Source organism: Wyeomyia smithii, chromosome 2 (assembly GCF_029784165.1).
Source record: "Wyeomyia smithii strain HCP4-BCI-WySm-NY-G18 chromosome 2, ASM2978416v1, whole genome shotgun sequence".
Classification (NCBI taxonomy): domain Eukaryota; kingdom Metazoa; phylum Arthropoda; class Insecta; order Diptera; family Culicidae; genus Wyeomyia; species Wyeomyia smithii.
In genome coordinates, this window is record NC_073695.1 from 106,691,017 (window position 1) to 106,718,656 (window position 27,640).

Here is a 27,640-nt window from a genome sequence, read left to right on the forward strand (position 1 = left end):
TTACTTCCTATTTTTGCTCTCTCCTCTTTATGCCAGTATTTTTTGTTTTAATCATGCATGCTCACTTCTGTTTATATCCGGAATACTTCGTGATAAGGGCGAATCTAACAAATTGTAAACAAATAGAGATTTTACCGAAAACATATAAAACGAATCATTATCTACCTTAAAACTTCGAGATAATATTGTATCTCTTTTCTAACTATTGGTAAATTTGATATTTGTTAAAGGCGAAATTTGCTTTATTTCGAAACGAACATAGAAATTGAGATACGTCCTTTTTGTTGTTTACGTTAGTGAAGGGCGAAACTTGAACTCCATGTTGATGAGTAGGCGAAATCAGAGTTGTCAACAAAACAAACGTGGAAGTAAATAATTCAATCATGAACTTTTCGAATGCTAGTTGGTAAGATAACATTTTTACAATCAAATAGAGGCCATAAGCAACATTTAAATAATTTCAGATGCAGCTGCTTTGTTGGACAAGTCGCCTGTTTCATTCACAGATAGCTCGTTTTCGGAATGTGAACCAACACTAACCATTCTTACTGCTGAGTACTCTTCTCTTCAACCCAGCAACATTTCAGAGGTTTACAATGAAACAATCGTGAACGGGAATGACAAAACGAGAACAAGCCTATCGGCCTGTGAGTGTAAAGTTTTAAATGCGATGAACGACACAGAAAAATCTTTTTCTGCTGCATTTCCGGAGAATCACGGAATTGATTATACAGGTAACGAATGATTGTATATTCATTATTTTTATAGGTTAAAAGTATGTTATTTACATTCGAAAATTTTACTACGCACTGCAGCGCACAAGGAATCGCAAACCGTAAACCTAAGGATTTCACTTGATTGGAAACGCCTGGAATCATACCAAGAATATACACAGACTACGTTAACTGCGTTAACGTTAACGTTAAATCCCTAATATAGCGAATTCCAAAATCAAACATTCGAAAGTATCACAGTGGATAACTGCAAGGGAATACTCAACAACGAGTCACTGTCGAAGAAGTTGGATCATTCGTGGAACAGTCTATCTAATGGTAATCAATCACATTAATTAAAAAAAAAATTTTATTTTATTTTCAGCTGAAATGTCAACTGGTGAATGCACCAAAGGTTTTTTAAATAATGATTTCAAGCCCCATGTTCACAATTTGTCAAAGCTTTCTGGATTCAATTTAGAGCCACAATGGCTTTCGAATAATCAACACATGAAAACCTCAATTGAACATGGAAAAAACGATCTGGTCACCGATAGATTTAGTGACTCACTTACTGCTCGCAGAATTTCAAACCTTCCGGGTGAAAATCTGCTTTCGAGAAGAAACCCTGCTGATGAAACTTTTCGCTCACGAATAAGATCACTCAAAAGACCGAATGTCAGCAGCAGTCGGACTAGTGATAGACTCGTCCACACACTCCCATTATTAAATATTACTAACTACTCTAGAGGTAACATACTGTTCAAAAGTAACTCTAATCGAGAAAATTCTAGCTCATTGCGATGTGCAAAGCAAAATGATAGTAGCACAAACCGCAGTAGCAAGCTCAGTACGACGAATGATACAAGTCTCGCACATTATTCGGGTGGCAATATACTATTAACCAGACTTCCTACTAAACACTATAGCATGCGAAAGAAGGACGATCAGAATAACTATTCAAACGATGAATGTGAAAAAAGTTATGGAATATGGCAGAATAAATCAAACACTGATGAAGATTGGTCAACAACAAGGTCCACGGGGCGTTCTGGTTATCCGAACAGTCGATCATTGCTTCAACTAAATTCAGTAGAAACGAGACTTGAACCCAATTTAACATTGGATTCGATTCATAATGATTTGTCATTTCGTAACGTTTACTGTAGTACACCGAAACATTTGAAAGTTTGCGAGTTCGCGAATGGTATGAATCGAATGAATACCGAAGAAACACCATATCATCACCTCCAAATTGATTTTCTCGACTCAGAATACGAGCCAGGTGATCTGAACTCAGAATATGATGAATTTGAGGATGGTGGCATAGACGATGAAGGATTGTATAATATAATAGGAGATGTTGAACCAATGACAAATTTTTCGATGGATGAATATTTTGAAAAATATCGTAACAGAATTATCAGCGATAATGAGTAAGAAGATGATGCGAACAATAACAGAAAGGAAGCAGGTAAAATATTTTGGACTTTCAACATTTTGGGAGTTACTTGACCTTAGGCTATTGCACAATGGTGCAGAAACCGAAGTTAGGGGGAAATTTAGATCTTGAGCTCGACAGCAATATTTGAAAGTAAAACTTTCTTCTACAAAGTTGTTACATATGTTAGAGCGCTTATTAGAAAATTATCAAAAATTGGGGTGACCCAAATTTTCGATCAAATAATTTTTTTATTTTTTTATGTTTGTAAATAGAACAAAAAGTTGTTCTACAATGTTATTTCTTCGTTAATTTTAAGCAAGTGTAGAAAAAAGTTTTTCTCTATCTTTGAAAATAACCGATTTAATTTTTTTTTCAATTCTCACATTAAAACTGTCTCTGAACAACTTTTAGGGGTTTTCAAGAAAAACAATTTACAATACTGACATCATGAGTATTTCAACTCTACCTAAGTTATTAATGTTTTTCATCAAACTAATATTTTCATTTGTTAGTCGTTCTTTTTGGGATAAACATGAAAAATACCTGTAGGCCTCATTTTTAAGGGCACATTTGACTTTATACATGGAGATATTTTTTTAAAAAATGTGTTATTTTTTATATTTGAGTGAATTTATTTTGAAAACATGACAAAAATTGTAATATTTTTATAGATTTAACATGTGAATGAATATAGATTTAATTTTTTGATATTTTCTCCCAAAACTAGAAATAACTACCGTAACCCTATTTCGGAACTGTAGGGAATCTTCGTCGTAAAAAATCAAACCCGTATTTTTGTTGGGTAGTTAGGGTCGATGTATTTCACTTCCCAAAAAAATGTATTGTTATTGAACCAGTTTATCATTTTTCGATCTTTAAGGATCAAATTGAAAGCATTTATATCTAGTCCCTAGGAAAAATACAAAAAAAATAAACCTGTGCTTTTACATGCAATAAAAGTAGAGTTGAGTTATTCAGAATGTTAGCATTGCAAATTTTTTATCCTTAAAAGCCCTAAAAGTCGCTCAAAGACAGATTCATTGTGAAAGTTGAAAAATTAGAGGGGAAAATGTATTTAGCGACGCTAATCGTTGATTCGCTAGCTATATAATTTAGCTCGATAATTGCTGAACACTAAACCCACGGATTAGCGATTAGTGTTTTGAAAGCCAAAATTTAAGCGACACTTACTAGCTTAAAAATTAGAAAATTTACTAAACCAACTGAAAATTAGCGTCACTAATATCAGTATTGTTTAACGTGAGAATATCTAACTATCTATTAATACATTTATCAACAGATGAAAACGAGGATCCTGGATTTGAAGAACTGGGGAAAGATGATTGTCGTAAGAAGATAAAGAAAATGTCACTGTGGCAAATAAACAAAACTGCTAAGGAACGTGGTGAAAAATACCTATGAATGGACGGTACAGTTGTTCCAGCTAGGAAAATACAGGATCCATGCCACTGTTTTTTCTTGAAATGCTATGAAAAGTACAGCAATGCTTTACGTGAGCGGTTATTATCAAATCTGTTGAAACTTTCATCTTCAGGCCAAAATCAATTTATTAGGAATCATATAGTGATTAGTGAAACAAGTCGACAAACGGTTAGTTAAATAACATAAATTTTAAAATCTATTTAAATAATACATACATTATTTTTATGGGTTCTCAACTCACGGAGATTATACACACGTAAATATTTTTTACCAGCTATTAAAGGGAAAATTCGAGTGTGTAAAAAAATGTTTGAATCAACGCTCAATATTAAAAATAAAAAAAACCCGTTGCCTTTCAAAAAAGATGATTTTCAACAATGGGATGTCCTACGACGACCAACGAGTTAAAAATGGCGGTCAGCGTCGCGTGCCGATGGAGCACATCAAGTATATAGAAAACCACATTAATAGTTGCGCCAATCTCTTGAAACATTCTAGCCTTAATTCCGCTTAGATTTGGTTCATCTGAATCTTTCATATGTGTTAATGCCAAAATAGTATCCTATTTGCAATTAAAATCTGTAAAGGAAAAAAATATTTCTTCATATTATGCGGTAACGTAAATCAACATAAGTACATTATTTACCGTGTGCTGTTTATGCGAAAAAAAAACTGTATAATGAACGTTCTACGTGTAATCCCTGAACGCTCTAAAGGGCACAGTACTATGCTCCTCAAATCAGTAGACAGCAAAAGCACGCCTTCTTCGTTTCATAATAAAGATGAAGATACTGTTGGTGAACGATTGATGGACATGGATGCCCTGATATTCAAGTAAGTTTGTAGTTATGAATATTTCAAACATTGGTTGGGCTCGCATAAGCATGTTTCATGCTTCGTGATTACGAAAAATAAGTTTTGGAATAATTTCGTCACAGTCTCCTGACACATTCTAGCCTCAGTTTCACTTAAATTTGGTTCATCTAAATCTTTTGGATGCGTTTATGCCGAAATAATAATCTATTTGCGAGTAAAATCTGTAGAGGGAAAAATATTATATATTATTCGGTAATATACACTAACATACATTATTTACCATATGCTGTTTAAGCTGTTAATGGGAAGTGTTTATATTGAACAAACTGCTTAAAATATTACTCATTTGAAATATTAAATTTTATTTAAACCAATGAAAAGCAAAAGGCGTATTCGGAGCTGTAACGTAAACAAGGCGTAAAGTGAAGGGCGATACTGTCAAGCAAAGGAAAATTGGGCGTACAGTAAAAGGCGACACTTCGCAAAAAAACAAAACAGGGCGAATAGTATTGGGCGATACTTTTGCTATCTCATAATATGGGCATATTTCAAAAGGGCTTATTCACAAAGTATCGCAATTGTGGGCGAGTAAAACAAATTCGCGGGAAATACATGTAAGACGAAAGAAATTCAAATCTGAGACGTAACATACATCAAACTACAGCAATTAAGCTTTCAATAGCATATTTGGATGACAAATATATTGTTAAACCGTGAATTAGGATTTGAATTTGTAAGTGAAAACTTTGTTCGCCTTTTGTGAGTTTTGTTGTCATTGCTAGTTTCGCCCTAATCACGAAGTAGTCCGGATTTATTCAAAATGAGCTGTCACCACAAAACCTCGCGTATATCAAAGTGGAGCTCAAAAAAGATGATTACATGAAGAAAAAAATCAAAAACTCGTTAGTGCCTTGCAAAAAATATTTTATTTAAGGATTTATTTGAGCCTAATGATCTCGAACGCAACTGGAGAAAGATGAAACTGATTGAAAATAGGTTGCGTACGACTATGACTATGGCTGTCAAACTTAGCATTGTTAAGTTGAGAGTACAATATTCTGAAGGAGCTGAATGTTGATTATTCAATCAATAAGTTCTCTGCAAAAAAAAACTCGTAAAAAAAATCTAGCAAATTTTTGGTAACTTTTCAATAACAAATAAATTTTTTTAACTCGTACGATAAAAAAACGGGTTTGTTTTATTATGGGGCCCCCACTGAAAACTAGGCCCCGAGCCCCCACAATCGTAAATCCGGCTCTGCTTATAGCCCACAACAGAATGGTAAATCGCGCGAGCGAGCAAACCGCACCCTGATGGAAATGACTCGCTGCTTATTATCAGAAGCCGATCTGGAGAAAAAGTATTGGGGCGAAGCGGTTATGACAGCTTGCTATTTGTGCAATCGTCTTCCATCAAGTAACATAGAACGTACCCCCCACGAACTGTGGTTTGGGAAGACGCCGAAATACGCACATATTCGTGTGTTTGGCACTAAGGCTTGAGTGCATATTTCAGATGAAAAGCAAAAGAAGCTGTTTAAAAAGGCGGTAAAATTGATTTTTGTGGGATACGCTGAAAATAGGAAAGCGTATCGGTTCTTGGACAAAGAAACTGATCGTATTATCATTAGCCGTGATGCGAAATTTATGGAGCTGGAAATGAGCTCGAACGAATCAGTTTGGGAATTGCCGAAAGTTAAAGAACCAAAAATAGTCACGACACTGGATAATAGTGAACCGAACCAAGGACAACCAGAGCATACTAATGTGGACCAGATTACACAGGATGAAATTGAACAGTCGGATGAATTAGATGATTCGAGAAACTATTGCGCTAATGGAGAGGATGAGGATTTTGTGGGCGACTCGATGGCTGAATTACCTTTTCGCGGTTTTTCTCCTGACCTTCGACGATCACAAAGGATCAACAAAGGAAATCCTCCAGAACGATTCGTACAACAAGCAAACACAGTTTGCCAAAGCGATGAATTCGTGCCACGGAATCTGCAAGAAGCAAGACATTGTCCCAGTGCGACTAAATGGGAAGGTGCAATGCAAGATGAAATGAGTAGTCATGCTAAAAACCAAACCTGGGAGCTGGCTGAGTTACCCTCTAGACGAAAGGCAATCGGAAGTAAGTGGGTGTACAAAATTAAACGCAACGCGTCAGGAGATGTGGTAAAATATAAAGCACGGCTCGTGGTACAGGGGTTTTCCCAACAGTATGGGATAGATTTCGAAGAAGTGTTCGCACCAGTAACGAACCAAGTTACGTTTTGAGCTCTACTGGCTGTAGCAAGCGAGAAAGACATCCAACTTGTTCATTTAGATGTGAAGACTGCTTATCTTCATGGCAACCTCGAGCAAGAGTTATTCATGCGACAGCCCCCGGGATTCGAAGTCACTGGGCAAGAAAAGTTTGTTTGTCGCTTGAAGCGAAGCATATACGGCCTCAGGCAGTCAGCTAGATGTTGGAATCAGCGTCTGAATAAAGTTTTGATACGAATGGGATTCAAGCAGAGTACAGCAGACATGTGCCTCTACACGAAAGCAGTTGGGAAACATACAGCATACTTATTAATATACGTTGATGACATAATTCTGGGATGTGCTGATACTAATGTCAGGAAAAGCATTTACTTAAATTTGAGCAAAGAATTAGATATAAGTTGTTTGGGAGAACTGAAATATTCCCTGGGCATGGAAATATCACGAGATAACGGAAAATATAGTTTAAACTCACGGAATTACATTGAAAAACTGGCAGAAAGGTTTCAAATGAAGAGTGCGAAAACTGCGAAGACACCTATGGACATAGGTTTTTTGAAACAAAAATGCAACGACATGTTGAAGGATCCGACGATATACAGAAGCCTCGTTGGAGCTTTGCTTTACATTGCCGTTCACGCACGACCGGACATAGCAGTGAGCACATCAATACTAGGTAGGCGAGTTAATAATCCTACCCAGTTAGACTGGGTAGCTATTTACCAATGCTAATAAAATTCAATAGTGAGCCGTTCGTCAGACATTCAATCAGTTTGGGGCGAATAACTTTTTCTACAAGCATCGTAGCGCCTTACGGTATTCAGAAGAGTTCTTCCCAGAAAAATTTCCTACAAATATCATTTATTGATATATTTTTAGGAGCCAACTGGACATCTCTAGAGAATAAGTTTTGAAGAAGTGGATTTTCCCATATAAAATCGTATGGTAACATTAAAAATCGGGCGCAAAAGTATAGTTCCACCGATCGATCTGAAAATCTGTATCTGAAAGTTACACGGTTGTTATATAACCCATACGGAACACGAAAAGTGTATAGGAGCGAAAAAATAACACTATCGCTTTTTTCCCATATAACCGTGTCCCAGTCTAATGTGCACTGCACAGGTACCCTATACCCTGATATCCGAGCTTATGCAATTATCGAAATATTATAACTGTATATTCGTTCGTATCTGCAGTGAGAAGTCTAAAAGTGTTTAATATTGAAATAAACTGATAATAATTATAGATTTGTGCTGGTAATATTAAGATATATTAAACATTCAAATAATCAGCATGTCCATTATGTTAAATGTATCTCTTCTATCGACTGTTTAATCTGTCTATGAACGCTGTTCTATCAAAGCACTACGAAACCAACTTATTTAAAATATAACATTAGGGAACGGAAACACAATTGGAACCTTTAGAATGTCCCCATACAAACGACGGCTCTCACCGACTGTTTCCATCGGTTTCGTCCAGTTCACGTTCCTTGCAGGCCACTTCAGCTTCCATTTTTTCTACCAACTCCGTCATTTTCATCTGCAATCGTTTCTTTTCGGCCAAAATCTCCTGACATTGTTCCAACTTCTGATGCATCAGCTTTCGCTTATCGTAGTTAAGTTTTTCGATTGCTTTTCGATTTTGTTCACACTGCTGCTGAAGTTCTGTTATCTTTTTATCCATTTGAACTGTTTCCGCCTCTTTTCGATGCGTAGCTTGGCTGGTTTCTACCGACATGCTGCTTAACTGGTTTAAAATCTCATTCCTCTGCTGTTGAAGTCGCTCATACCGAGTGTTCGCCTCCTCAAGAGACTTCTCGATGGCATTGTACTGAATTTGCCGATCCGACATTTGCTGCTCAAGTCGCATTCGTTGTTCGCTGAGTTCACCATATAATACAGATTGTTGCTTCAGTACTGCTTCGACCTGTGATTTAATAGCATGCAAATCTTGTAGAAGTTCGACATAGTTTTCAGTCTTGAGATCTACAGTTGGTGCATTAAAACTAATCATCGTTTTGAGACTGTCTGCAAACTGATGCAAGCGAGTGTTTAAGTTCGAGATCAATGTAAATTTTTGCTTTATTAGTCTCGAAACAGCGATCTGATGTTCGAATGAGGTGTGCTCTAGTGCGCTTACCGCGAGACGTTTGGCTGTCAGCAGGTTTTTATTAGCGGCAATCGATGCCATAAGCTCGTCTCGTTCTTCAGCACTTAGCTGTTGTGATTTGACATCAAGATCCAGTTGTTCCATTTTCTTCATTAGGACGTAAAATTCCTCTTGATTTTGATAAAACTTTTCCTCTGCCTTAGTTGCTTCTTTTTGCAGGCTTTTCAATTCTGTTGAGAGCTTTTTCTTTAGTTGCTGATGTTCTTCAATGGTTTTTGCCAGACCATCCATGCTCTGTTCATGAAGCTGTTGAACAGAGCGATTGTTAATTTCTTGCAGTTCCTTTTCCAACTGAATTATTTTAGCCGAGACTTGCTGCTGGTTTAGACCCTTTGTGCGAGCAATTACTAGCTCATCTACTAACTTTTCAACAATTGCTTCAAACTCACTCTCCTTCTTTAGATTCCACAGACTAAAACCTTCCTCTGCTTTTTTGTAGAAGAAAGTCTGATACTCGGCATTAGGAAATTCCTCCGCAAGAGTCGCATCTTGTTTCAGTGGTTCCAACTAAAAAAAGCAACAATTATTTGTTGAAGTAAAAATAAATAAGAAATCTTACATTTTGTTCCGTGTGTGGGACCAATTGAACCAACCAGCCTATCATAACGATGATGTGTGAAATTGAATGCGGAACATTTGGAGTTTTCAACATTGATTTGTTTATAGTAAACGGGTACTCCAATTCGGACATCGTTTTCATGATGTCATCTAGAAAGTTTGATCCCAGTTTATACCTACTTCCCCCTATTTGTCGGAAGAGGTGAGTCATTATCACTAGGAATTGCTTCGTTGACATAGCCTTCAAGTTTCGACGCTCGACAAAATCCTGCGGAAGACTAGGAATCGTTTCCAGATAGTCACAAATGCGTTCGCACTGAGCCGCCATGTAGTCGCGATTTTCGAACACTTTGTTCTGTTCGGCAGTAGATGGGACTGAAGTGGCATTTTCACTGCTTCTCAGAGGTGTGCGAAAGGCTGGAGTGGACATTGGATTTCTGGCCTTTCCACCAGTAGCAGGAGTCTGCTGGACAAAATTATTTTGTTTGTCCGCGGAAACCGGGCGCGCATTTTCGCCATATATTTGCGGCCCCAGGCTAGCTTTGGACAATTTGCGAACTGGTTGAGCGATACGGCTCAAACTGTGGGAGAAAATAGAATAAACAAATGTAAAACAAATCGTTCGTTCACTCACCGTTGAGGAGCCTTCTTCATTGACGATTGAGGAGCGGAAAAGTCGAACTCTTCCGTTCGGCGAGGCATTGTTGTTTGTCTTTTAACATTAGACATTTTGACGGCTATTTTTAAAGGACAGATAAAGTTCGATTTAAATATAAAATAAGGCTTCCGTTTAAATCGTTACGGCCGAAACGCGCGTTTAAATTATTACCTTGTTTATAAACATAATCTAACCGATTTTTCTAGTGACACATTTGAACAACAGCTGCGCCAAAGAAGATATGTGACGAGTTTTATAAACTAAGCACAAGGTATGCCGAGCTACAGTAATGTCTAGATTTTATCACACACATATTACTGTTCTCGTGGAACGATGCTAATACTTATTGTTAAATATGGTGGGGAAGGGAGGGGTTGTACTTGGGACAGTTACGTAACGAACTTCATTGAAATTATTTTTTATTAATGAAGCAGCTCTCATTTGAAAGCATTAAGGATTGTTTCTAAATCAGCTTGAGAACATTTTAGATAAAAAATGTTTGAAATAAACTTATGTGTATTTTTTGAAATTGTAACATTTTGGTAAGCTCTTGAGTGTTACGTAATCAAAGGAGAGGGAATCCTATCAAATGTTACTTATAGCAAATTTCTTTATTCCACAAGGTGATGGAAATCTACGCGGGAATAGAGAAACGATATTGCGATTTATAATGCAAGAAAGAGATGCCAGATACCCCAGGTGAGAATAAAAAAATTCGCTTTTACTGTTACATAGGTGGACAGGGGGTTTGAAGTTTAGATTTTTTGCGTTATGTCCTTTGTGTATCACGCCGTACTACTATTGATTGGTGTAATTGGTGTTGCATTTGCAATGAATACTATGTTCTTTAAACTTGGTTTCCAAATTTCTTCTTTTTCAACGTTTTCTGATTTATCCGGCTCTGTATCACATACAGAAAAGACCTCGCATGAGTTTCCATGCCAAATGACCTATGGTAGAGTATCGACAATTTTTTATTTGAATGGAACTTTGCACGTGTATCTTTGGATTTATTACGGCTCACCTTTTCATCTGTTGCGTAAAATTACAAACTGTGGTTGAATTTTAACCCCCAGTTTTACCCAGGGATAGTGAAAGTTTAAAAAAATATTTTAGATAGCTAATTCTATCATATACAATTACATGGCGTCATCGAAGAATGGTTAGGTTAGAGTTGTAATAAAATATTTATTTGTAAAGTCCACCGGTGTATATCATGAATGCTTGATAAAAAATACTTCAATATTCACTATTAGAAAAAATGACACCAAAATTGAAAACAACCACATAAACTCAAATAAGCATGCAATCAAAATTTCCCTTTAAAATCGACAAACTTTACACAGTGCTTCTCAGCATACGCCACAAACGCTTGTCCTTCCGCAATTGCACATTTAAGCAACGCTTCAACATCACTCTCCGCGTAGTGCGACTGTTTCGGTGGCTCTTTAAATACCCGCTCGTACACATCACAAAGGCGGAATTTCTTTCGAACAGATTTACCAAGGTTTTTAGGGTTAGGTTCTCCTTCGCCATTCGTGAAAAGTTGTCGCCTCGAATGAGGCGGGCTGGTGCGCTTGGTCCCTGTGCCGCTGCTTTCTGCTTCCTGCGATGGAGTAACATCAAGATACGAGCGCAAAGCTTGCTTAAAATTGACTTGGATTTTACTCTTCTGCGGAGTCATTTCATTGAGCTTTTGCATTTTAGCTAGTGCATCTTGAGAGCTATCCAATTCTTGCATGGCAGTAATAGCTGAAAATTCCAGGTCGGCAAGTTCATTTTCTTCGGCTACTTTTTTATGTTGCACGGCTACATTTTTATTTTGCTCTTTTTCTGTCTCCAAGTGCTTGAATAAAACTAGAGAGTCGACACAATATACATCCTCCGGTAGCTTGAAGTGTAGTGCTTCTAATTCCTTCTTTAGTATGACAAAATCAAACCGGTTTCCATTATGTGCGACCAGACAAGCGGGACGTTGCAAACGTTCAAGAAACAGACCGATGAGTTGAACTAGTAAATAGTTCCAATAAAATTAAAACTGATTTCATTCCATTGCTCAATAACATGTACTTACCTGCTTTATCATCGAACTCTGCTTCATGCTCTAGCAAGTCATTGTAAAGACCTACAAGGTTTAAAATATACATTGCGTATTTGTACCATCAAATTCTTTTATTACCTGTCGTTTCCGATGCTTTCACGTCTATAATTCGTCTAGGATTCACGCATATGGTTTGCTTATGGAGCACCCGGGGCAACTCTTGCTTACTCTCATGACAACTAAGAAGATGGTTTCTCGAACAAGCAATTAATGAAATTTCCGTAATTTTTGGAAATTTTATTCCAGGCAATCCTGTTGTTTCAAGATCAAAAAACACAAAGGAACCGAGCTCTGCCATAGCCTTTTATAAAACAATCGAAGCAATACATGAATCATTGCCGATAACGAACGTTTAATGCACTTCAAGTAGATATCACAATGTTAGTCATTTACACACGTTACTGAGTGCACGATTAGGAACAAGATCTAACCGTCCAGCGATTCAAATTACTGTCTTTTTTCGCTGATATTATGATATATTTGTTGATGTTTGTGTCTGAGGACTTGGTTTGTATGTAGGATTGGTCGATCTTGGATCGATCTAAGGAGAATCGATCTTTTCCGCTCCGATCTTCGATTTTTTTGATCGATTTTTCAGCCCTGCAAAAATCGAAAAGATCGTTTACTTTTCGATTTGATCTTTTCGATCTTTTAAAAATTTTATTTATGTTTCAGCATGCAGCAATTTTTTTAGATCCAAATTTGAGTCATTGTCAGTGATCGTGTTTCGTTGTTTTATCGGGTTTTGAATGGTTGCGTGCGATTATGACATTATTATGCCTCCTTATAGTCCATTCCATTCCTGCAAAAAAATGCAACTGGTGACGAACTAGCAAATATGATATGATCGGCGTGCATTCAAATCGAACCAAGCTCCAAAAACATTATTTCGAGTAATCGGCGCTCAAAGTTCTAGAAAATTTTTGTTATACAGTCGAATTTCGCTAGTTGCACTGAACCCGAAGCTCATCTAGTGAAAAACTTTCAGTCGTCGGGCTGAGCTGTCAAAGTTGCAAATCGATCAAATAGCACACCGATTGTTTCTTGTTGTTAGGACTACAACTGGGAACGCAGAAAAGTTTTATAAAACCGTTGAGTTGGTTGACAAACCGCAAAAGTTCAAAACCATTCGTTGAGAATGATATTGCTTGTACTAATTTCTCTCCTACTTTTTTTGGATTTTCTTCAATGTTTTCCATATTAATAGAGCTTCGTTTGATGCCATGCAAAAGGTCAAATTTGCAAAGAAATACGAAAAGTGCAGCATAGGGCCAAATTCGAAATTGGCTCATTTAAGCCACACATCACACATTTGAAGCCAAAAATAAGTGCTCAATAATAACGTGTTCTCAAATACTGTCAAAAATACGCATAGCTCTACGTTGCATTATTACGCCAGAAAACTTATATTGTTTTTCTAACAATTGATTAAAATATTGTTTGTTTACATTTATACTCAGCTTCATTTGTTTTTATTTGAATAAATTCTACTTTCTGCGTTAAAATGCATCCACAAACCCCTCAAACGAAAATCAACGTTATCAGAAATGATGTTTGGCTTCGATTCAGTTGGGCTATAGTCCAACGAGCGGGAGCCCAACTAAAACTTAACTCAACTAAACATAACCCAACGAGCGAAATTCGACTGTACTGGCGTATCACAGAAAACGAGGCGAGCGGCGAGTTACTCGCCTGACCAATTTTGGTATTACAGATGGTGAGTCGGCTGGGTTTTGGACAAATAGCTCGCCTGCGAAACTGTTCGACTCAGTTGTCAGCAGCCAAGTTTCACTTGCGATCCCTAATACAACATTTTACCCGCCTCGTCAGTGACTTAATTTTCGAAAAAAATGGGGCTTGGTTCGGACTGGTCGCACACCGACCATCTCATTATCATTGCTATCCTGTATCACATTCCACACACAATAGAGAAAAAGTGTGATATTTTGACGTATGATTCTGCAATGTATTTTGAATGATGTTCCGACACGCTAACAAACACATAACAAAAGTTTTCAAATGATGTAAACTTTTAGGTATATTTCTTCAACAACCTTTCGAACTTGATAAAACAATCTATTCTATCTCCTGTGCATTATAATCACGGACGGTGCTATAACATTATAAATTTTAGTTCCAATCAGTTAGTATGAATTTCACAGCGCCGCAAAAAAGTGCTATAAAAGATCGATCCAGCTGAGATCGACTCCGCGGCTCCGATTTTTTGGGTGGATCGATCCAAGGACCGTTTGAATGAATCGATTCTCAAGATCGATCTTTCACTGAAGATCGCCCAATCCTATTTGTATGATTTCAACCGTCACACCAGGTCACACCGACAGTTTTATTCAGCGACACATTCATCCGACCGCAGCGCACGAAAGCCGAAGCAGCGGGTGATACAACTAATCTAAACTGCATATTTTAGATTAGATTAGATAAATAACGTGTATATTCATTGTTAAATAACGTGTATATTCATTGTTACGAAAGAAACCCTATACAATGAAGGATATAAAATTGTTCATAGAAAATTTCCAGATAGACAAATAAACGAGAACATAAATTATGAGATGACCATTATTCAAAAAGTTGGAAATAAAGGTACACTCAAAATATTTTTCACACTACTGTTACGTGAAAATTCCTGTACTTGTTCATTTTCTATCATTTGCATGATTTATGTGACAAATCTCCTAGTTGGTCTCGAGGTACGATGCTGTCCTAACAAGCCAGTCGTCGTATGTTCGAGTCCCGGCTCGGGAGAGACTGTTAGTGTCAGTAGGATCGTAGTATTTCAGTGTGGGGCTAGACAATTGTCCAGTACACTTAACAGTTGGCTGCGAAGTCTGTGTATAATAAAACAGAAGGTCAAGTTCCGTTACAGAATGAAGCACCAAGGCTTTGCTTTTTATGTGACAAACAACATCTATGTGAAAATCACATTTATACTATAGACCTGGGAGGGCGAAACGGATACGAAGCTGTGTGAGTGTCAAAATGAACCAGAATGAGCTGTCATTGACTGTCAATTTGAACCAAGGAAAAAAAGCTTATTTTTGCGTTGAGTATTGTGTATTGAAAATTTATTCATCGCAAACAGTTTTTGTATTCATTGTCGTTTTACAAAATATTTTGGTTTGTTTTTACGTAAAATAATAAATTTCATAAGCTTTAAGTAATAATCATGCTAGCGTACTTCGATTAATAAACTTGCGCTTCTCATGATTTAAGGCTTTGTTTACAATTTCGAACACATTTCAACGCAGTCGAACCCAAAACTCTGAAGAAACTTTTATGTTTTGAGTGTAGTATTCTTTTCTCCCTCCCAGCTATAGACCATTTTACGAACTGAGAGATGTCACGGATCCTGCTGATGTTGATGCTTTCACGTGCGTTGTGTCATCGGTTCCGTGCCTTCTTTCAAAATTTTAGTCATGAATTCATGTTCAGAAACGTCTCGTAAAATGGTCTATGTTCTAACACGTACAATTAAGAGATTTGCCCAAAACTGAAAGCGGTGCAATCCAAACGCCGCGCTTGAATCAAAGGCCGCGCTGAGTTGCCAAATGTATGCTGTTTTCATTTGCATCAACCATCATTGTTAAAGTATCGGGAAAATCTATGAAGAAATCTCTGCTGGAGACTAAAAAGGATTACTAATCACCAGAGGAAAATCTATCGGGTCATATACTCACTTTGTGGTTTCTGTTTTAAGCACTATGATATCAATTTATATTAGATTAATCTGTAAACCTGGCACCCCTGTTGTCGCCTTCAGTGTGCTGCCAGAATCGAAGTTTGTTTTGATTTTGGAAAGGGTTGCCAAAGCAGGTAGATTTAATTTTGGCTGTTGCTTACAGTATCCCGAAGAAAATGAAATCGACTCGGCAACCAACAAGGGCATTTGGTTTCAGAGTTGCGGTTTATAGCGCGGCGAACAAGTTTCAGTGCAACTCACAATATCTACGTAAACTTGACAGCAGAATTTCATAGAAGAAGTATTGCGTGAATTCTCTGTGCGAAAATATGCAGATTTCGAAATGGCAAAGTGGTTATCTGTTTCAGTCTCAGAGCATAAGTCTCAGAGTTTCAGTCTCAGAGCATAAAGTATTAACACTATTACTTACTTACGTTTACGACGACAGACCGATCTGTGAAAGCCAAATGAACACGGAAATTCAGATCTCCAGTACTTCATTTGAGAAAGAAATCTAGGTTTAGTTTTAGCGCAAATCCGTTCTTGATTAACCGCTCGGGTCTACTCTTCTGACTACTTTCTTCTCAACCTTATTCTTATTCGCTCTGTTCTATCTCTGTGTTATAACCTTCTACACTGATCGAAACGATCACATTAAAGATGCCACACGATCCAATGCCGCATCCAGAATATGTCGCCATGTCACTCGGTCTTGGACTACAATCCTCCAATCTCCGCTATAGGGATTTCCGTTAAATATGGTCTTCGCTGGTCGTTCTTCCGGCATTCTAGCTACATGCCCAACCCATAGGGTGGGGCTTATTTTCAAAAATGTTCGCGGGACCTGTTTTCCCAGGCAAAAAGACCTCCTTGGGGTGCAATAAGCAACATATAAAAAATTGGTTGAATTTCATTAAGGTCTAGAGGTGGCACAGAAGGTCTTAAGGTCAAATTTGAAACGAAAGCAGTTTTTGAACAAAACACATACCCATATAGGTAAACACGTGATTTCGTGACCCTTAAGGACGTAAATTTTGTCCGTTTTGCGTTAAATTGAACCGTTTTTGAGATATTCACAATTTCAGTGTGCACTCTAGCAATTCCGGGGTCTGTGGTTATAAGGAAGTTGCAATGGACATCATTTTTCCTCCGAAGAGAGTGCAAAAGAAAAAGAAAAAGAATGGGAAAAGGGAAAATATGGAACGCCACAAACATGAAATTTACTAGTTATTTAAGATTAAATACACGCTATACAAGCATTTGACTTTTCTTAGTTTCCCTTTTTCCATCCTTTTTCTTTCTCTTTTCCACTCTTTTTGGAGGAACAATGATGTCAATTGCAAGAATATATTCGAGAACATGACGTGTTCACTTATACAGGCACCTTGTGCATTTCCTTATAATAGACCCCGGGATTGCAAGAGTGCACACTGAAATTGCGAATATCTCAAAAACGGTTAAGTTTAACGCAAAACAGACAAAATTCACGCCCACAACATCACGTGTTTACCTATATAGGTATATGTTTTATTTAAAAACTGCGTTCGTTTCAAATTTGACCTTTAGGCCCTCTGCGCCACCTATAGACCTTAATGAAATTCAACCAATTTTTTATATGTTGCTTATTGAACCCCAAGGAGGTCTTTTTACCTGGGAAAACAGGTCCCGCGAACATTTTTGAAAATAAGCGACTACAACCTGCCGTGTTTTATCCGCTAGACTATATCCGCCGATTTGTACACCTGGTAAACTTTATGGTTCACGCGTCCGCGCCAAACACCATTTCCTAGTTTTCCGTCAAGAATTTAACGCAAAATCTTTCGCTCAAAAACACCAAGAGTTCGCCGATCGGCCGCATTAAACGTCCATGATTCATGGCCATAGAGGGCCACGGGGAAGGTTAGTGTTTTGTAGAGTGCAAGTTTAGTACGGGTTTGCAGACTGCAAACCTCAACTGGTTACGTCTTCCGTAGAAGGTCCTGTTTGTAGCTGCTATCCGCCTTTTTATCCCACGGCTAACCTCATTGTCACTTGTCACTAATGTACCCAGGTTAATAATCTCGTCGACTACTTCAAAAGTTTCCTCATCTAACACTACCTCAGCACCAACATCCGTCGGACTACCACGCTCTCTATCAGCCACCATGTATTTGGCAGAGTTAATGATGAGCCCTTTTCTCGCAGCTTCCCTACTGAGAGGTCCGAAGGCCTCTTCCACTGCTCTACGGTCGACACCAATGATGTCGATATTGTCCGCAAAACCTAGAAGCATGTGAGACTTCGTAATGATGGTGCCGCTTCTTTGCACGCCAGCCCTCCGTATAGCACCCTCCAAGCCGATGTTGAACAATAAGTTTGACATCCCGTCTCCCAGCTTCAAACCATCCAACGTTACGAAGGAGTCCGATATCTCACCGGTTATCCTGACGCATGATGTAGAGCCCTCAAGGGTGACACATAACAGCCTAATTAGTTTTGTTGGAAAACCATGTCTGAGCATAATTCGCCATAACTCATTTCTCTTAACTGTATCGTACGCTGCCTTAAAGCCTATAAACAGATGGTGAGTCTGCAAGTTGAATTCTCGAAATTTATCGAGGATCTGTCGCAAGGTGAACATTTGGTCCGCAATGGAGCGTCTGCCTCAAAAACCACTATGGTCAGTCTATGGAACAGAATACGGGAGAGAATTTTGTAAACGGTGTTGAGAAGGCTCATGCCCCGACTACAGCCCAGATGGTGGCCTTGGGTAGATCGGGCATATGAAACCCTCCAACCAGTCCAAGGGTAATTCTTCATCGGTCCACACTCTCAGCATGATCCGGTGTAAAGCACGATACAGCTGTTCGCTCCCGACTTTGGAGAGTTAGGCTGGAATGCTGTCCTTATCAGATGCCTTGTAGTTCTTCAGCTCATTCACTGCTTTCTTCACCTCGTCCATGGATTGTGGGTCCACAGCTTTGCCATCATCTTCGATCACCGTCCTGCTTCTTTCGACTACGCTGCACGGTACTCCCACAGACCGTTATTATAAAAAAAATGCATCAAAGAATCTGAGTACACCATTCGATTCGTTTGGTTCGTTTCAAAATCATCGTACGGTACATTTTTGAGTAATGTCCTTTTGAAGGTTGTAAAGTACTTAAAAATGATTAAAAAACGACGAAATATTTATTGTAAAGCACGTTTTTCAACCACCATTTTGGTGTTGGTTACTCGTAACTCGGTCGGTATCTCGTGGAGGTTGGGATAGGAGTTGCTGGCAGTGATGGGAAAAAAATTGCTTCGGCAGCAAGGATAAAAAAAATTGCCTTTAGCTTATAAGATATTTTAGACCATAAGGCATTAATAAGGCACTGCTGTAGGGGTGGACGAAACGGCTCTTTTGCAAGAGCGGCTCTGAACCGCTCACTCACTGTTCCGAACCGATTCATATGAACGGCTCATGGTTCACGAGAGTTGACAGTTCGTGTTTTCTCGGTGAGTTTCGGGTTCGCGCGAGCCCATCAGTTCTGGTGCGCTTAATGAACCGTGGATCTTTTTCGTGAGCCGTTCGTTCTTTCACTCTTTTCTAAGAACCGGTTCATATGAACGGCTTGTGAGCCGTTCGCCCACCCCTACACTGCTGAGTATATAAAGTAATTCGGATTATAAACAAGTAATGAATAAGAGAAATCGAATCGTAAATATTTAGTCAATGATGATGTTTTTTTGTCAAAAAAGAGTGTTCGTGTTTTCCTACACTCACTCAACTCAACGGGACTGTTCTGGTGGTAGGCTACCACTGGTAGCTGGTATGTGCAAGTTGCTAGTTGGTTAAGAGCTTTCGCCGGTATAAGGCGTGTGTCAAGATGGACAATAAGCAAAAGAAAAATAATGTATTCGAAAAAGCTCGGCAAATGTTTGAGGCGGAGAATGGCAATTTCCGGTGCACGCCGGTGGGAAATTGCAGTTATCGGCCAAAAGTGATTAATGTTACAAACTGCCATTGGCATCTTCGTGAGCAGCACTCTGCCGAATTCAACATTTTGAATTTGGGGAAAGCAAATTCCAGAACAGGGAGTGGACAACCTTCTGCGCCGCAAAAGATCAAAAAATGCTGGACAGCCGGATGAATCAACCCCAGTGAGAGTTTACCGCCGGAAAATCATGGGCGGGTTGATTAAGCTTTGCACACTCTACGATTGTTCTTTTGCCAGCATGGAGTGGGAGAGACTTCGGTATATCGTCTATCCCATCCTTAAAGTCCTCAACATAAAAACAGATCGGCACAGCGTTGTCCAAACGATTAAACAAACGATTGACGCGATAGTGGGAATAAGTACGACCGAAGTAGAGGGGCAACTTCTAAGCATGAAGTTCGACTGCACGTCCAAAAGTGTATTGGGAGTGAGCGTGCAATTTTTCAAGGATGTTAACCTCGTTACCCTCTCGCTCGGTAATTATTGTTTTTAGGCTTTATCCATTCCATTTATCTATCAGTATATATCAAACTATGAACGATAAAACTAATAAATACATTTGCTTGTCGAAGTTCTATTTGATAAGCAAACAGGCGGAAGTATAATTTTTCTTGCTAATTAAGTGATTGATATGGATGATGTAGACCATGAATAAATGGAGAATTGAACTTTTTTTATTTTTCTGCGAGATAGAGCGTGTAATGTAATGCAAATAAAACATATCTGTATTATTTTTTAGATTACTTTTTGGCGCTGATTTCAAATCCCATAGTTTTCAAATCTTCATCACAACATACCGTCGGATCGAATTTCCCACCCTGAATAAAACCGCGTTTGCATAGTCCAAAAACTATTTCGATCGAATTATAAAACGGGCAATAACCAGGACGAAAAATAGAGTAGATACGCAAAAGAACGCAAGTGAACGCAAATATTCAATTGTTTTGGCATTGTAATTAATTTTGGCTCCATCCATAATCCAAATGGAATGCTTGCCAGGGTAATGTTGCACCAGACTTGATTAGGGATACCATCCGTCCTGATTTAGCAGGACATGTCCTGATTTTGAGACCCTTTTTTGACGTCCTGGTTTATTTTTAATTTTTTAGCATTTGTTCTGATTTTCATAAGATTTTCAGTTCTGTAGTGTGATAATAATATGCAGAATTTTTCAAAATCAATAACGTTTTTGATTCCAGAACACAACGGTCACTACGGACGATTTTATTTTTGGTTAAATCTTACTGAAGTGACGAGAGAAATCTTTTCGGTATTGTAACCGTTAAACATTTGGCTTAACGGGAAAACCTACTCTGGAAGGTCAATAACTATTTTTTTTCTCAATGTTTAGAGTAAAGTGAAGTGTTCGGCTATTTTGGATATTGATTAAGGTGTATTTGAGTATTTATTTTGCATGTCGTGGTTGCACATATAATGAGTATTACGTTGTTGGCAGCTGGGAACGTGAATGCTCTCACTAAATCAGTACCTAACTAGTGGTAGGTTTTTCTCAGCATGTATTGGACCCATTTGACTGAATTTTTTTAGCATGTAAGAATGGATTATTTAACTTGTTACATAGCCGTTTTCGTAAATTCAAAAAATTGACACAATGGCGGCAATTTTAGTAAAAAATAACTTTTTTCATAAAAAAATCACTTTAAACAAACATAAAACATTGAAAAAATAATAGCTATTGTAAAACGGCTATGTAACAAGTAGGATAACCAACACAGAATACATCTTCAAACATACCTTAGTCAATAGCCAAAATATCCGAACACTTCACTTTACCCTAAACATCCAAAATATCCCTTTTTTCTATATTTCGACTTTCTTGTTAACCCCCCCCTAAACAGTTAGTTTAATTTGAAATAGTTTACATATGCTGATTATCTACCTATAAATTCAAAGCTGCCTAATAATATTGAATCGTTTGAGAGGTATGTTGAACAAGTAAAGAAGTGTTTTAGTGTTTTTGAAGTGCAAATCACATTTAACGAGGTGTATTAATCTAAACTTCGAAGAACAGCTTAGCTCAAATTTGTACCGAAAAAAGATGTCCTGATTTCTAACTTCGACCAGATGGTATCCCTAGACTTGATTCCAATACAAATCACAGTTTTCAAAGAACACCAGGCGCGTAAAAGTGCCGTCTGTATTATAAGAATCAAGCATGCCATGCTGTCCGATTAAATGGAGAATATGATAGGTACTCTTGTCTTTCGTACGAATTCACCATGAAAAACCAATCTGTGACCTTCGGTGCCATAACCTCTTGAACTTTATTTACCTTTTCCAGTGACAGGCCAAATTTGCCTTTTTGCTCGGTGTATTCATACTCTTGATAAGCTTCACATTCAACATATTCCTCTGTAGTATTTTGGATTTACGCTTAATATTTTTTATTTCTTGCTATGACCGGTGTTCAAGTTTAAACGATTAAAATCACTTTCATCCAGCATCCATCAAAATGTGTCTACGTCGAAGATTTCTTCTTTCTGTATGTTTTCCAGAATGCTAATGTTTTGTGGTTGTGAATTTTTTGCTAGAAACAACAATAGTGTTCAACTTAGGGATCATTCATTAATGATTTCACGCAAAATATGGAAAAAATTAACTCCCCCCCTGTCACAAACTGTCATAACTTCCTTGACCCCCCCCCACCTAATTACGTCACGCTTTTACCCCTCCCCCCTTCTTTGGTTATAATTGACTGAAAATTGAGAAATTTATAAAAAATGTTTTTTTTAATTAGAACAATTTTGCTTTAATGAAAACTGAAACCAAAAGGAAAAGAAGAGTATAAAAAATAACTAGAAAAGGCGTTTAATCTTTAGTCCAAGGATTTTGTTGATGGAGTCGCATATCGACGACATAGAAAGCCGAGGCAGTAACTGCAGCATCATTGCTGATTTCCAAAAGACCATCCATATTCAGTTCCTCTTCTTCAATCAATTCGCAACCCAGAACTTCTTTACATGTTAGTAAGGTTGAGAGAGACTAAAAATGAATGAAATTGTACTTTCATTCATAAACAAACATGCACGGTAAAACAGAATTAACAAACATTATGCTTTTTAAACAAAAAAAATTGTCATTTATTTTATCTTAAGCAATTCTTAAACAAAAAAGGAATAGTAGAATTATGAATGCATAATGCAAGTATCATATATAATTCTTAGTTGATCTCTGTGGTATAGGTATATGTCTTCTTTTTTTCTTGAGTTCAAATGTGATGTCACACTCAAGTTCACCCCCCCCCCCATATGTCACAATAATCGAAACCCCCTCCCCCCCTTGATGCATGAAATCATTAATGGATCGTCCCATAATAAGCTTGGAGCACATCATCGAACGAAATCGTTTCCCACAACATAAGCAACGTCTTGGCTTCAATATTTATCACAACAATTTCACGTATTTGCCCAAACGTAGAAAGTCCATTTAAGTTCGTATTCATGATTGCTACAACGCAATTAATGTGAAATCGGACTCCACTAAATAGCATTTCCTTGAGAGAAAAACATCGATCCTCCAAGTTGAAACTCAACAGCGGAGCTGATTACATATGTCTAATGAAACAGTTTTAAAAAATCCTTGAATGGTCGTTCTGCCATGCACAATTAAAAAAAAAACTTTCTTCTACAAAGTTGTTACATATGATAAAGCGCTCATTGAAAAATTATCAAAAATTAGGGTGACCAACATTTTCGATACAATCAAGTATCTAACTTTTTTATCTTTGTAGATAGAAAAAAAAATTGTTCTGCAATGTTATAGCTCCATTAATTTTAAGTAACTTTGTAAAATAAGTTTTTCTCTATCTTTGAAAACAACTGATTTATATTGAAAAAACATATTTTACGCTCTAACTTTTTTTTCAAGTTTCATCTCAAAACTGTCTTTGAACGACTTTTAAAGCTTCTTAAGAGAAACAATTTGCAACGCTGACATCGTAAATATCTCAATTTTACTCAAAGTTATTAATACTTTACATAAAAAATATGCGTTTTTCATTTGTATGTCATTCTTTTTGGGGCAAACATAAAAAATATCTCTTGGTCTCATTTTGAAAGGCATACTTGACTCTATAAATGGAGGAACTTTTAGAAATATGTTACTTTTTAAATTTGAGTAAATTCTATTCAGAAACAAGCCGAAAATTTCAATAATTTTATACATTATGCATATAAAAGCACTAAGATTTATTTTTTGGTGTTTTTTCTTACAAGACGTAATTACCTTTAATTTGACCCAAAAAGATCGAAAATCGATCAACTGGTTCAAAAGTTATGAATTTTTTTAAATAAAATACATCAAATATAGCCGTTTTTTATGGTCACCCTATTTCGGAGGGTGACCATAAAAAACGACTGTGTTTGATGTATTTAATTTAAAAAAAATTCATACCTTTTGAACCAGTTGATCGATTTTCGATCTTTTTGGGTCAAATTAAAGGTAATTACGTCTAGTTATAAGAAAAAATACCAAAAAATAAATCTGGGAGCATTTATATGCATAATGTATAAAATTATTGAAATTTTCGGCTTGTTTTTAAATAGAATTTACTCAAATTTAAAAAATAACATATTTCTAAAAGTTCCTCCATTTATAGAGTCAAGTATGCCCTTCAAAATGAGACCAAGAGATATTTTTTATGTTTGCCCCAAAAAGAATGACATACAAATGAAAAACGCATATTTTTTGATGAAAAATATTAATAACTTTGAGTAAAATTGAGATATTTACGATGTCAGCATTGCAAATTGTTTCTCTTAAAAAGCTCTAAAAGTCGTTCAAAGACAGTTTTGAGATGAAACTTGAAAAAAAGTTAGAGCGTAAAATATGTTTTTTCAATATAAATCGTTTTTTTTTTTTCAAAGATAGAGAAAAACTTTTTTTTACAAAGTTACTTAAAATTAATGGAGCTATAAAATTGTAGAACTATAAAATTGTAGAATTTTTCGTCTATCTACAAAGATAAAAAAGTTAGATACTTGATTGCATCGAAAATGTTGGTAACCCTAATTTTTGATAATTTTTCAATGAGCGCTTTATCATATGTAACAACTTTGTAGAAGAAAGTTTTTCTCTAAAATGTTGCTATAGAGCTCTAGACCTAAATTTCCCCCTAAATTTGGTTTCTGGACCATTGTGCAATGGTAAAGGCTTAAGCAAGCAGTTGACGTTGAGCTATACTCATGCAAACATTTTTGTAATTTTTGGCGGTATTTATTTGAGTTTTTATGTTTTTGTTCTTAGCTTCGAAAACACGACAATCATATTGTTGCAATGGTCTCATTTCTTTAATGCATTCTGGGTAATGGTATAGATGATGCAATTTGTTGAGGTGGCCTTTAAACAAACCAAAAAAACATATTGAACAACGTGATTTCAATAACAAGTTTCCCCATTAAAAAATCTGGAACAGTTGGTGACAAGGATATACGCGTTATGTTGATGAGACAACTTTTGAGAGCCATGTGAGGACAACCTTCTGGTACCTTATGACCGAAAAGGAATGGAAAAGCTCTGAGAAAAAGAAGATAGTGTGATACCGTTTGTCTCATGCGGTTAGATTTAGGTTGAGGAGCGTTTGAGCAGTAATGTTGGATGACGGTTTATTTCTTCGATCGCGGTAGCCATAGTTGAATGTTGCAAGACGATGGTTGATAAAATCAACTGTAAATCCCAATATTCAGAAAGAACTAGCTGTATTGTCAACGGTATTGCCCCTTCGGCCAAATCATGCATGATGTTTAAAGAACAATTGCTCGTTCAGTATGCATCCTGTGGGCTCCAATCCACATGCTTTTAACTTTATTTTGTTCCCGTAGTCGATATAGGTTTGCATCATACCATTGTTTATCATGTTTTGGGTACATGTTCATACATGGATCTTTACCGAATCTCTCTCTAGATATTGTAGATTCTCTGCAAAACACATTGGCTGAAGGTACTAGTAAACCAAACAGCTCATGAACTGCTAATGTATCAGCTGCTACTGTTATTATCGTCCCTCGAATCAGGTATTTTTCTTGGCCAAGGCAAAAGTTAACACCAGTTTCTATTTTTTTTTTAATCTGCGACTAGTGGCTCCAAAATTCGGTTATAACCACACCGTTTGGCGTCTGTTGATAACGCGTATATTAATGGGAAGACTGATTTGGTAGAAGAATTGAACTGTCGTGGCAGGCATGCTTGGTTTCGCTCTTTTGCTCTTTGAATGCTCATAAGGCTATATTTTGTCAAGGAAGCAGAATTCAAACAAGTCATATATGAAGCACTTGTAGAGACACTCTATCTTTGCAATATGTCTGAATATTGTAATGTTGAAATTGCTATAGTTCCATTGTCAGAGTTGTTTTATTTTCGTGGGTACCAAAAGAGCAGCTCTCCCGGTTTACAAGCTTGGCCTGACTTTTACGCTAGAGATAGAGTTCTTTACAGGTACTTCATATATGATTTGTTCGAATTCTGCCTCCTTGACAAAATATAGCCTTATGAGCATTCAAAGAGCAAAAGAGCGAAACCAAGCATGGTGGCAGGTTGTGAATTTTGAAATATAGAGATGAAATTTTCTTATTGTCAGATCGGGAGCTTAGCGCGTTACGTGGCTCAACGTAATCTTGATATACAGTCGTGGTTCAATAACTGCAAGACTTTTAACTGCAACGCTTTTTAACTGCAAGACCGATAACTGCAACAACTTTGCAGTTATCGGACTGCAATCCGTCAAATCTGATGTCAAAGTCATATTTAACATTGAATTTTTTTTATTTTTTTTTTAAAGGGGGGATTTGTTAGTAGCTTATGTATTTATGATAAATATTAGTAAATAATGAGTATGTGTGTCCAATCACAAATGGTGACTTCTCAACACTGTTAGAAATTTGTAATTTTAATTGTTAGGATTTGTTTGCTTTCGCAATTAGGACTTATCATTCGTAGGGATTTAAACCTACTTGTCAGAAAAGGGGAAGTAAACTTACAACCAACTTAATTGCTAACTTATTGGCTATAAAGAGAGCTTATCGTAGCAATTGAGGATTGCAACGATTTTTGTCGAAAATTGTTAATAATTTTATTTGACATAGCTTCTAATGGTTCAACACCAGTAAGTCTATGTAATTCGAGTGTACCAAACCAAGGAGGACGCTTCAAAATCATTTTCAGAATTTTATTCTGAATCCTTTGGAGCGTTTTCTTCCTTGTTGAACAGCAACTTGGCCAGATCGGTACAGCATAAAGCATTGCTAGTCTAAAAATTTGTTTGTAAATCAAAAGTTTGTTCTTTAAACAAAGTTTAGAATTCCTGTTAATGAGAGGATATAAACATCTCGTATATTTGATGCACTTGGCTTGTATACTCTCAATGTGCTCTTTGAAAATAATTTTTTTATCATAAATTAGTCCCAAGTACTTAACCTTGTCGGACCAACTTAAAATAACCCCATTCATCTTGACAACGTGATTATTGTTTGGCTTGAGGAAAGAAGCCCTAGGCTTATGCGGAAAAATTATCATTTGAGTTTTAGAAGCATTGGGAGAGATTTTCCACTTTTGCAAGTAGGAAGAAAAAATATCTAAACTTTTCTGCAATCGACTGCATATGACACGAAGACTTTTTCCTTTTATGGAAATGCTTGTGTCATCGCAGAACAGTGACTTTGTGCATCCTGGAGGCAAATCAGGAAGATCTGAAGTGAATATGTTGTACAGGACTGGACCCAAGACTGAACCTTGAGGTACACCTGCTCTGACAGGAAATCTATCAGATTTTGAATTCTGATAGACAAC

General features: G+C 37.1%; 3 protein-coding genes and 1 long non-coding RNA gene across 4 annotated transcripts; 1 reads left to right on the forward strand and 3 right to left on the reverse strand.

The window, feature by feature from the left end:
- The first annotated feature begins 349 nt into the window (after positions 1-349).
- Positions 350-3,866, forward strand: LOC129722303 (uncharacterized). Its single transcript, XM_055675648.1, has 4 exons — positions 350-406; positions 465-734; positions 816-2,187; positions 3,458-3,866. The coding sequence occupies exon 3, from the start codon at positions 1,104-1,106 to the stop codon at positions 2,151-2,153; it is 1,050 nt and encodes a 349-aa protein (XP_055531623.1). The 5' UTR covers positions 350-406; positions 465-734; positions 816-1,103; the 3' UTR covers positions 2,154-2,187; positions 3,458-3,866.
- LOC129722304 (uncharacterized) lies at positions 3,708-4,898 on the reverse strand. The gene is made up of 3 exons (XR_008727585.1): positions 4,697-4,898; positions 4,247-4,637; positions 3,708-4,179 (listed from the first exon to the last, which is right to left on the reverse strand). It is a non-coding gene; the product is annotated as an uncharacterized LOC129722304 (long non-coding RNA).
- Positions 4,899-7,940: 3,042 nt separating this feature from the next.
- LOC129723921 (kinetochore protein NDC80 homolog) lies at positions 7,941-10,271 on the reverse strand. The gene is made up of 3 exons (XM_055678419.1): positions 10,051-10,271; positions 9,418-9,997; positions 7,941-9,365 (listed from the first exon to the last, which is right to left on the reverse strand). The coding sequence occupies exons 1-3, from the start codon at positions 10,143-10,145 to the stop codon at positions 8,139-8,141; spliced, it is 1,902 nt and encodes a 633-aa protein (XP_055534394.1). The 5' UTR covers positions 10,146-10,271; the 3' UTR covers positions 7,941-8,138.
- A 977-nt stretch (positions 10,272-11,248) lies between these two features.
- Positions 11,249-12,685, reverse strand: LOC129723922 (uncharacterized). The gene is made up of 3 exons (XM_055678420.1): positions 12,254-12,685; positions 12,149-12,199; positions 11,249-12,084 (listed from the first exon to the last, which is right to left on the reverse strand). The coding sequence occupies exons 1-3, from the start codon at positions 12,471-12,473 to the stop codon at positions 11,384-11,386; spliced, it is 972 nt and encodes a 323-aa protein (XP_055534395.1). The 5' UTR covers positions 12,474-12,685; the 3' UTR covers positions 11,249-11,383.
- Between the last annotated feature and the right edge of the window lie 14,955 nt (positions 12,686-27,640).